At 44.6% G+C, this 12,098-nt stretch overlaps 1 protein-coding gene across 3 annotated transcripts in view; it reads left to right on the top strand.

Moving 5' to 3' along the window:
* epha4b (eph receptor A4b) overlaps positions 1-12,098 on the top strand; it is a 95,001-nt gene that overhangs the window by 43,431 nt on the left and 39,472 nt on the right. For all 3 annotated transcript variants that reach the window (XM_069684091.1, XM_069684090.1, XM_069684089.1), the window contains exons 6-9: positions 2,280-2,435; positions 6,714-7,049; positions 8,700-8,812; positions 10,951-11,113. In XM_069684091.1, the coding sequence (XP_069540192.1) occupies positions 2,280-2,435; positions 6,714-7,049; positions 8,700-8,812; positions 10,951-11,113 (768 nt within the window). The remainder of the gene's footprint in view (positions 1-2,279; positions 2,436-6,713; positions 7,050-8,699; positions 8,813-10,950; positions 11,114-12,098) is intronic.

The following is a 12,098-nucleotide window of genomic DNA, read 5'->3' as shown; positions in this document are numbered from 1 at the left end:
CTGTTTACTACAGAGGCAGAGGAGGCGTGCGAGGATGGGAATACCAGGCCTATGAATGTATAAATAAATACATGCGTAATCTATATTCAGATTACCAAAGGGGAAGTCAGGAATTCCATTTTACCGCCTAGGATGCAAAAGGGAAATCACTCAGTCCCAGATCTATTTGCGCAAGCTGCTCCTGTTGAGCGCGAGCGCGGTTTTATGACTTCACATAATGACTAATATGCAGCCGCTGAAACAGCAGTAGCAATAGTCATATTATGTTATCGTGATTATTGCTGTGACTGCGCCTGTGTATGTTTGTTCCCCTGGTCGCCTGAAGGCCTAATGCTTATATAACAGGGCTGACAGTTGATCTGTTGTTGCACTGTGTTATTGTACTGTAAGGCCCCGTGGTCATACAGGCCTGATGTAAAAGGATCTCACGTAGACCTAATGTCACAAAATATTACATCAAACTTTGTTTGCTTGTTCAGTGCCATGGCTGCTGCACGGAACATCTTCTGACCTATCAGGCTCTGTAGTATTTCTGTTGCAGAGTAACTCCTCCTTTCGTTTAGTGTTCTTTAAAACATTTCTACCTCTTGGGGTATATGCCCCGCTACTCTCCTGCATCTTCTCACAGGATCTAAGGATACATCAGGTGTATTACAGTACAGCCTTGGTTTTATTCTTGGAGCTAAAAGTGCAATCACAGAGAGCAGGCCTCCGCCAAGTAAAACAGTTCAACCTTCAAGACATGCAAATCTGTCTCTTTATGTCTGGAGATGTTTTATAAAGCTGTAAGAGCTTTACTTAAATATGGCTGTACCACAGTGAGGCGTCATCATCTCAGCTGTACATTTACTGTGCACTTCTAAACTGGAAATACCTTTGTTATCATGTAAATACAAACTAATAGAAAATACTGAACCGATTAAACATGGCCGCTTGTTATCAAAAACAGTTGTTACATAAAACTTTGTTCACAAGGAAGACCATTATTATGGAGTAAAGGTGTTTTAAGTCTGATCAATGTTTCTGCTTGTTCGTGTGTCAAATGTGGTAGTTTTGAGGGCCAGTAGTTTTTACTGTAATCTTGCTGCCAAACATTCAAACAGAAACAGATGCGATACGTGGCCCACGATAACGATAACATCACGACACAGAGATTCTGTGATTAATGATATATTGCAAGACAATCATATAATGATACATCACAATATCTGATTAATGATTCATTTTAGTTCAGTTAAAGCTCATCCCATGTCATTAGCACCACCACGAGGAGTCATGGAGTAGTGACGCGGTGTGTAATGATAGAACATTGTACTTATTTAGTCTAGATCTGGGACCATGCTGCAGCAACACTGCTACAAGATCATCAGAGGGTTAGAAACAACTTGCTTTATATAGAGGTAAAACTGAAAGTGAATGCATCTTAATGGTCTGTAAATATCCCGCATAGACAAGGTGTTTGTCTTGTATAATTGATGTCGGTGTGTCGGATCAAAGTTTGGCATTTTGGGAAACAGTTTCACTTTCCTCTGATTAAGTTTGCCTACCCTGTAGGTTGTTTAAAACCTGATAGATCGTCTGACTGCACACATTTTTAGCAATGTCGCTGCTCCCAGAGCTCAGCAGCTGCTTTGGAAAGTCTAATATTATTGTTTTTTTGTTTTTGCCTTTATTGATAGGACAGATGAAGTGAGGCAGGAAATGTGGGGAGTAGAGAGTGGGGGGTGACATGCACCAAATGGATCGGCAGGCCGGGAGTCGAGCCTGCGATCAGTGCGTCAAGGACTGTACCCTCTGGGGCGCCTGCTCTACCAGCGGAGCTAAACCACTGCCTCGTGTAATATTATTGTAACTGGCAGAATATAGCTTTAAAGAAAAGGCAGAAGCCATAACATACTGGAATTCTCCTAAAGAAGCATTTCTGGAGATTCTGGCACAACGTCAAGGGAAACAGACTCAAAGGGTCAAAACACCAGCAGTAACTTTATTGTGAGACCAACGGGCCTGGCTCTCTGCCTTCATCGGGCTCATAATACAACACAATAAAGAACTCTAAATATACTCCTAATTACACAAAAGACTATTTAAATGGGATCTTAGAGGAATCGTTATTTATATGAGCATTGCTGGAGTTTTGACTCTTCTAAGCATTTATAGGAGCAACACCAGTGTAACAAAACATTTTTATGGTCTTTATGGTGAATAATTGTTGGGTGAAAACTTTATCATCTGTGTTTGAATTGTCTCTAACCCTGCCTCTATCTGTCTCCTCACTCCAGCCTGCAGGCCTGGGACCTACAAAGCTTCGGCGACAGACGCGTACTGCACCAAATGTCCTCCACACAGCTCGTCCCCGCAGGAACAAGCCGTCGAGTGTGTGTGCGAGAAAGGTTTCCACCGAGCCGAGAGCGACCCACGCTCCATGGCCTGCACACGTGAGTGAAAACAAAACACACGCTCATCTTATCAGCTGCAAACACAGTCAGACAATTGGAAGCTAATTTCATAGTGTAGTGTGTAATCAGAGCGTTAGTTAAACATTTGCATTTGGCTGTTCATGTTTTTATGTCATAAAATGGAATTAAGTAACAATGATTGGATTACATTTTATTTCATTTGTTTGCAGTGTATTTTTGTAACAATTTATCTTGCATGGCTGCTTTTCCTTCACTCATTTTTTAATCTATAATCCCTCCATGCTTTTTCTGCTTCCATGGCTGCTTTTACTTTACGCAACAACACTCACGATACACACCAAAAACACACACACAGCCATGTTTGTCGGCTGTGCGGTTATGATCCACAGATTTCTCCGATGAGAACACTGATAGGGGCGATACTCTGGTAGAAATTTGATGATGTTTCTTGGTCATTGTGTGCTTGTCACGCGCACACGCAAGCGCACACAAAGCCAGGGGGATCGGACCACATCCTCCCGCACAGAGACGGAGGAGAATAGAAAGGACAAAGAGGGACGATTGGGCGAAAGAGGGGGACAGAAAGATGGAGTGATAGACGCAGGGATGTGGGGGAGGGAATGGACGGTGACACGGTGGGAGAGGAGACTGAACTAGAGAAATATGGTCACACACGCGAACATACCCAAACCCATTATCTGGTTATGGTAGATTACACTCATTAATCGTTGGAGCAGGTGAGATGTGTAACGGTTGGTGTTATCAGCGGGAAATGAGTAATGGTTGGTTCGAAATCTGTATGGGCGCACACATGCTGGTGAAGAGCGCTGAGGAGGATGAAGAGGGCGAACATGAGGAAATAAGGTGAAAAGGTGGAAGAATTAGACATGGAGAGAGATGGAGAAGGACACTTAAAGACACAGGCGGAGAATGGAACAGCGGGAGGAAATTGTGGACCATCAGAGGCGTATAATCTAAATGTCATAAAAGGCCGATCAGTGACGATGATGATGGACAGTGAAGTGTGGCCTGTGAGGAGGGGGGATGGAGAGGAGAGAAAAGGCAGAATTATAAGGATCATTCAGCACTCTCTTTCAGGAGATATATGACAGACAGCTGCAATTACCCCCAGCATGGCCTCCACCCCCCTACGACCACTTCTACCCCTATCCGCCCTGTTCTTCAGAGAGGCTCGCCACTGGGAAGGCTAATCAGGAAAGTCCCAGGCTCTGCAGGCGGCCCCCTGGGGCTCACTGCTCAGCCAGGTCCTGATGAGATGTCAGGCTTAATGGGCATCTGACAAATCTCCATTTGGCTGAGATACCTGCATGGGGCTGTGTGGGCGACCTGAATCAGTGGTTTCCATTAGAGTGGGTCCCACACATGGAAGCATCATCAAGGCCGATGATTATTGTGCTGACGTGTTTGTGATTTCTGCTCAAACAGCCCGTCCTGACATTATTAAAGACTGATCTGCCAAAGAAAACACACCCCAAATGCGTTTGTCCTTGAACATAGAGTTACAAGTCAGATGCACTTCCTGTATCTGCTTCCTGTATCTGAAAAAGAGCAGCCCTCTCATTTATTTCAACAGGACCACCACACTGACGGTGAGGTTGATAATGCAGAAGGCCACGGCGAAAACAACGACAGACAAATCAAGGTGTCTGCAAGAACAGTAGCTTTTAAACCAACAGACATAGCCAGCGAGGGCAAACGAGATTAGTGAGCTTGATAGCTGGATGCACGCTGGGTCATCCCCCCAATGGAGAGAGTATAGCTGTGTCCCAATCCAGGGGCTGCATCCTTCGAAGGATATATTTGAAGGCCGATTGATCCATGGCGGGTGCTTCCTTCGCAGTCCAACGTATCCTGAGATGCATTGTGCGCCAATTCAAACGAGATGGTGACTCTCAAGCGTCCAACAAATACACTTTAAATGTCTGTTAATGTTACTGCTGGAATGATTCATGAGTCCGAAACGTGTCAGAAATCACTCTGTAGGAAGTGATGACGTAATGACACACAATGGAACAGGTGGAAGAGTTAGTGATACAAATGTTAGCCCGCTAGCTACCTGTTGCTAGGTGACAGGAGCCAAGATTGGTGACACAAGGTCTACGGCGGGAACAACTTGTGACACAAGCAGGAAATCCTCCGTAGACCAGACCGTCTCATTTCAGTTCGGCCTTAGCGTCTACGCAGGCTACGAATGACTCATCCTCCGTAGACCACTTCCTTCGAACGATGCAGCCCCTGAATTGACACACGGTTAATATGTCATGGAGGCGATAGAAAAGCGAGGTGTGAGTGAGGCATCATTCAAGTTAGGTATCCACTATCCAACACAAAGACTGTTGTGGTTCTAAACAGGACTTTATTGGATTTAAACTCAAATTTGTTCGAGGAAATATTAATTTTCATGCCCCAAAGCTGCTGTTTAGTTTCGTTCTGCTTGGTTTGTCTCCTTGATTTCTCTTTGATCTATGAACACAAACAAACAAATAGAGAGTCTGGAATTTTATTCTGTCTGGCATCTTTCAATTTGACTTAACACATCTGCGAGGTCGATTACGTGGCTGAGTCAAGTATGCACCTGAATGAAAGAGACTAAGTTGATTATAAGCTGGAGTTTATTTAGAGCCAAAAGGCTCAAAAACGTTAAGTCCTATGTTTGCTGCTTTAACTGTAACAAAACCTTTTAAAAATCTTACTCACTCATATTAACTCAAGACATTTGAATTAATGCATCTTCATCCAAAAGGTATAAAAAAGACCATTGTGTGTCACTACTTCGTCACTTCCTACAGAGTGATTTCTGACACGTTTCGGACTCATGAATCATTTCAGCAGTAACATTAACTGATCATCTAAATCATAAAATGTACCTGACTCATGAGAAAACGACTCCCGGCACTTCCTATAGATCACTGTCCGCTCACAATTTATTGTCCGCAGTAGAGCCCCAAAGAGGATCAGTTAACTCCATGTGATTAAAAACCTCCCTGCAGGCGAGCCTCAGATATTTAACATGATGTGAATTCTCTTCAAAGACGGGTTTAAACTTTGTAAGTCTCATATATTCTCACCACGTCACATTTACAACATCAGCCAACTCTATTAATCACAGTCCATCCCATAGATATGAATTAAATAGGCATTAAGTGTCCACCCGCTGGATGGAGTCAGTTAATTCATTTTTAATTGAATCAATTTGAATTCTGTTTGACAGAAACTGCAATAAGTTTGTTAATGAACATGAAGACGACGCGCATTAAGAGAAAGTACATCAGTATTTGGTTAGCTGGTGCAGAGAAGAGGTGATGTACCATGCAGCTCATGCAGTGCATGCTGGGATATGGTTTTAGTGGCAGCAGTATTACATATAATATAACCTTCCCAATGAGCTCTGTTTTGTTTCACATCATTAAAGGAACACTGTGGCATCTTTGAACACTAGTGGTGCCATGGAGCCATGTTTTTAAAAGTAGGTCCTGTGTTCCCAAAGTCCTGCCGTTGGTTTTCCACTATGCAAATGATCCACAAAGCATGTGTCAAGAAATGTAACAGCAAGCTAACAAAGATAAGGAACACAAAGTCGACAAAGTTAATACTGACAATCTAGGTTTCAAAATCCTCAAAAAAACCCCTAAAAACTTGCTTCCTTTTACTTCCAGTCATTTCCCAGTAGGTTGGCTAAGACTCACGCTGCATTCAGGTGCTGTTGGAATAATCTAAAAAATGGGTTCCCGACTGGGAGAATTCACATGAAGGCTCCCTCAAGACGGAATAACAACTGGGATAGTCAGAGAAAATTTGGTTCCCAACTTTTCCCAACAACTTTTCCCTGATAGAGTAGAGATCACAGTACAATGACCTTTACTGTGGATGGTAAATGGACTGCACTTATATAGAGTTTTTCTGGTCACTGTCACATTCACCCTTTGACACACACTGATCTCTAATCAGGATCTATGCACATTCAAACACTGATGGCTATGCCTTTGGGAGCAATTTGGGGTTCAGTGTCTTGCCCAAAGACACTTCGACATGTGACTGTAGCAGTCAGGGACTGACCCGCTAATCTTCCGGTTGAAAGACGACCAACTCTACCACTGAGCCACAGCCGCCCCACTCAGAGCAAATGTTTCCACATTAAGACATAAAAGCTGATAAACAGAGCAAAGTCAAAAGAATGACTTCCCAACTCAGGAAATGGGACCATCTGAGAATCTTTGATGGCAGCATCTCTATCAAACTGCTTTGAAATAAAACTGTGCCTCTGTCTTCCTTCAGGTCCTCCGTCTGCTCCAGAGAACCCCATCTCCACCGTGAACGAGACCTGTGTCACCTTGGAGTGGTCCCCACCCAGAGACACAGGAGGCCGAGGAGACATCACCTACAGCCTCCACTGCAGGAAGTGCTCCGGTGACGGCAGGAAGTGCATGCCCTGTGGAAGCAGCGTGCATTTTGTTCCCAGACAGTTCGGTCTCATGTCGGCCTCTGTGCTGGTCACCGACCTGCAGCCGGACTCCAACTACAGCTTCACTGTGGAGAGCCAGAACGGAGTGTCGGACTTAAGTCCCACACCGAGAGGGACGGTGGTCATCAATGTCACAACATCACAGACGGGTGAGAGCAAAGACTCGTTTTTGGGGTAATGTCGCGCGTTAGCAAATTTAACTCTGAAGGTGAAAAGACAATCATTTGTTGACACAGATAGAGTTGTCTGACACAACAAGCTGCGCTGTACTTCCACCATGGATGTATTATGGCTGCAACCAGTCCCAACAGTTTCAGAGCAGCAGGAAGAACTGATTCCCAGTTTTTTATACTAGTCATGTTAGCCAGAGCTCCACGAAATAAAGTAATTTCACCTTAAATATCAGCCTTTCTCTGACGCTTCGGTGGACGCAGCAGAGCTGTCGCTAACGTTAGCTCAGCTTGTTTTTTGGGCGCTGTTAGAAGAAGAAAAGGAAGACATAAGTTATAAACCCCCAAAGGGAAATTCAATGTTTTCAGTGTTAGTACAAACATGCATACACACAGGCCCGAATTACACACATGCACAAACAGAACCTTATGGACATGCATTAATGGAGAGTGAGAGCGAGGGGGCTGCACATGGACGTGCGCTGGGGGATTCGGTGCCTTGCTCAAAGGGCACATCGACAGTGCGAGGCACTTCTCCAGCTACCAGCCCCAATTCCATGGTTGGTCCATACCGGGACTTGAACCAGCCACCCTTTTGGTTCCCAAGCCAAGTCTCTAGAGACTTGAGATACCGTCTACCCACAAAAATTCTCCTCCTCCACAGTTATTAGTTTTAATTTAGGATTCCTCTGTCGTTCATTGTTTCTGAGGTTATTAATGGCAGCCGAGTTATGGTGTACAGCTGCTTCTCTCTTGCGCTGGTATTGGATCTGGGTTTTGCAAATTCAGGTATTTGCGGCATTGGCATCAAAAAGCAAAAAATGGTGAAATCTAGACACAGAAGGTTCTTTCATACAGTTGATGTGTGTGGAGTGTTGAGGGATATAATTTGCAGTAAAAAGGATTTCAGTAATATCCACTTTTAAAAAGTGACAAGAAAAGAAAATCCTCCACTGAGGAACAAATTCATCACCCTGAATTTGTAGGAATATAAAGGACAGCTAATTCTTTTTCAAAACGGTCTCTTTATTGCAGCGTGCTCACAAATAGTCTCATTCTTTTGCATGACAACTGTAGAGTCACTTCTGTGCTGCATCACTCCGGTGACACCTCTGCACGTCTGCCTACACTTACAACCACAGCTGCATCTCTCACAGTGTGAGACCGTGGGACATTTGTGTAAGAGAAGTGCATATGACAGGGTGGTGATGACTAACGTGTGTGACATCAGGAGATAGGGGAGGGTGTGGGAGGTTGTTAACCTCATTAAGATGTCACACGTGCTACTCTCCACTACAGTCACATGTGACACATTTGGGTAGAGGGCTGGGGATCAGTTGCAGGTTTGGGGTTTGCACATTATTATTACTAGCAGCAGATCACACACAGGTCACACATACACACGTCGGTGCTGTGATCACACATGTATAAAACACCTTGTACGCCCTCTAATGAGCACATTTACATGAATGTTCCCATTATAACACAGTAGGAATCTATCTGAGCTCTCCTTTCTCGCCCTAACAGCTCTCTCTCTCTCACTATGTTCATGTTTTTCTTCCACATGTAGTTGAACTTGACTCTGTCTTTGTTGCTCATGCATTTCCCTCTCGTTCTTTGTGTCCACAGTGAGCGTGGTGCTGAAAGAGAGGCGGAGCAAGGACAGCGTGACTTTGGCCTGGCAGGGTCCGGAGAGACCCAACGGAGCGATAGTGGAGTATGAGGTCATCTACTACGAGAAGGTGAGAGAGGTGCACACTCACACACACACTCATTTTTAAAGGGCAACTCTACAAATTAACACACAGAGATCAGTTCAATTAAGATTATTAAGCCTGTGTTACAAAACCTGAGGTGTGGAAAGAGTTTTTAAAGAATAGTTTGACATTTTCGGTGAATGAAAAGATCGATAACACTCATTAGTCTGTGAGGTCAAGGACTGTAGCCTCTATGAGATGCACAATTTAACCACTGAGCTAAACCGCCGCCCAAAAGGAAACAATTTTAAGGCTTGTAAATTGCAGATTGTTTCTTGACAGGAAACATTTGCCAGGAAGTTACCAGTCCAAGAATAAATCGGGACTCGACATGAAATGGAAAAACTGTTCAAAAACAAATCATCCATCCATCCATCCGGCCATCTATACTGCTTATCCTGTTATGGGTCATGGGGGTGCTGGAGCCTATCCCAGCTGTCATTGGGCGAGAGGCGGGGTACACCCCGGACCTATCACCAGTCAATCACAGGGCTGACACAAATACCCCTTATAAAATGCTGATTGTCTCTGTTCCCATTGCCAGTGAAGTATACTCCTGTCGTTCTCTTTTCTGCTGCGTCACAGTCTGACGCCACAAACACGCCAGAGACAGGGTTAGTAAACAGTGAAGATGTTGCGGTGGTTAGGTCTTCATTGTATCTATCACTCATTCAGCCTGTTTATCAAACTCGGCAGCGACAAATTTGGAATGATGTTCGAGTGCTGCTCGGACGGAGACGAGAGGAATTTGTAGTTGAGATGACAAGGAGTCGCAGAAGTTACTGACGGAGCATGGCATCGATGCCGGAAAGGGGTAGGAGATTAGCGTGTCAACACAGGTTTTGTGTTCCCATCAGAGCCGAGCCGATAATTACCCAGGTCTACTGCAGAGTCATTTGACCCTGGTCTGAATGCTGATTGTAGCCTTTCCTATTAAGGTAAAAAGCTGGGTGTTAGTGGGTTTTTTGACCAGTGGGAAAGCGGCTATAGAGACAGACAACCTTTCACACTCACATTCACACATACGGGCAATTTCACCAATGAACCTAACGAGCATGTCTTTGGACTGTGGGAGGAAGCCGGAGTACCCGGAGATAACCCACGCATGCACAGGGAGAACATGCAAACTCCACACAGGAAGACCCACTACGTCTGAAACCGGGATTCAAACCAGGAAACTTTTAGCTGTGAGGCGACAGCGCTAACCACTGCACCACCGTGCAGCTCCTAAGAAAAGAGAGTCTAAGTCTAGTCCACTGTGCAGTCATGCTAAGCCAAGCTAACCAGCTGCTGGCAGATATGAAAGTGGAATCAATCTTCTAATCCAACGCTACAACATTCCTTTAAATGCAGTGCTTCAATTGTGGAGCCCCCCTCTGAAGGGTTTAAAGCAACATGTTTCTCTCCTCTCTTCAGCTCCGTGTTGTCTCGGCTGGTAGGATGTGAGTTTAGCCTCGGGGCACGTCTGCCGTGACTGGCTCATCACAAACATCTCTTTCTCTTTCTTCCTATCTCAATACGTCTCCATCGCCGTCTCCCGTACCTTTGCCCTGTTGTTCACACCAAAGCCAATTAAGCACACATCTGTCCGACAAACCTCGTAAAACACAGCCAAGGTGATGAAATTAAGCCTCCGTGTGTGTGCGTGTGTGTGTGTTGGCAGGCGGTAGCTGTAAAATAGTGTTAATCCGTGTCGTAGAGTGTCTTCCATTAGGTAGAGTATCAGCCTCTCTGCAGGGAATCAGCTTACTGACAGAAACACTTATTCTTCATTCATCCTCCTACACACGTATTTGTGAGCGCACACACATACGAGGTGGTTTAGGAACGAAGCGAAGCGGGACTGGAGTAACCACATATTGCCCCCGAGTGTAAAGAGGATAAGATTCGGTCCATGACAGACGCTCATGTATAAATGCGACCAAATGATCCAGTGAAGAACAAATGAAAAGGCGGACGAGGCCCCCGGAGTCGTTTAAATTAAACAATCTGAGCTTTCTATTATTTCAGACTTCTTCTTCTGTTGCTCTCTTTACCAAAGTGTATTTAACCTTCAGAGTAAATCTATCATTGCAGCCCTTTCCCTCCTCAATCACTTCAATTCTCTCCTTCTGCTCTTTCAGAACCAGCGGGAGCAGAACTACACCGTGCTGAAGACCCGCTCCAACATGATGACCGTGGACGGGCTGAAGCCAGGGACCACCTACGTGTTCAGGGTCAGGGCTCGAACCGACGGAGGCTACGGGAGCTACGGAGGAGAGATCGAACTGGAAACCAGCCATGAAGGTAACGAAATGGAAAATAAATATTGGTTTACTCGTAATGAAGCTTTCTTTTTATCATCTCTTTTTATTCACTGTAATTTGGCAGCTTTTTAAGTCCCTCTTTTTGAAAAGTCCCCGTGGTTTTCAGCTCGAAATTGGAATACTTTGCGGTGGCTGCACTGGAAACAGTGACATGCTAGTTCTTTAAAAGCAATCCCCCCTGTTGGCTCTACTTATCCAAATTAGAGGTGAATGCATCATGCTAACAAGAAGCTCAAAGATAAACTGCAGAGCAAAGAGCGCCGGGATATTATACCTACAATAGTAAGAGTCTGATTCATCCCTCCTGCAGTTTAAATCGATCCAGCAGATGGTTACATAATAGCTCACATCTCACCCCGATGGCTTCTTCAGTCCTGTTGTCAGACAGAGGAACCTCCCCAGCCGCACAGTTTGTCATCGATGGATCTGAATCAGTGGCTTGAAAGTGACCAAGAGCGACTGAAGCAAAATCTGACGGAAAGTGAAAGTGTGAGCCTGAAGTCATGATCGACTCTAAGCCATCCAACCAATTATTTAGACTTCACGTGACACCTTACTATCTGACTGGACTCTCAGGGCGCATATAGAAGGGCTCTAATAAAAATATGGGCTGACAAAACAAGCCACAAATGCTCATCAAGAACACAGAGCTGTTGTGAAAAACTAAAGGAGAGTGGAACTGATTGAACTGTGGAACAAAAAACTCCTCAAGTCAGCGATGGTGTTTAAAGTGATTGAGGAGTGTGCTCTCTCTCTTTGTTTACTTCAGGGAGTTTTTCCACGTGGAAATTCTGACCAACCTCATGCAACAAAAAACTTGCTGCCGTGTGAACACAAACCAAAGTCGAGGGAAAATGCAACATAGTAACAATTCAGTCTTTGATTCAGATCAAACAAACAGACTTTAGCTGTGAACGCGCCCTTATTGTCAGGCTTGTTTTAGTCACTCTGCTAACAACTACACT

This window comes from Semicossyphus pulcher, unplaced genomic scaffold (genome assembly GCF_022749685.1).
Source record: "Semicossyphus pulcher isolate SPU_LCO1_2020_fin unplaced genomic scaffold, fSemPul1.0.p SCAF_7, whole genome shotgun sequence".
Taxonomy (NCBI): domain Eukaryota; kingdom Metazoa; phylum Chordata; class Actinopteri; order Labriformes; family Labridae; genus Semicossyphus; species Semicossyphus pulcher.
Note: the sequence above shows the minus strand (reverse complement) of the source record. Positions and strands in the feature narration are given on the sequence as shown.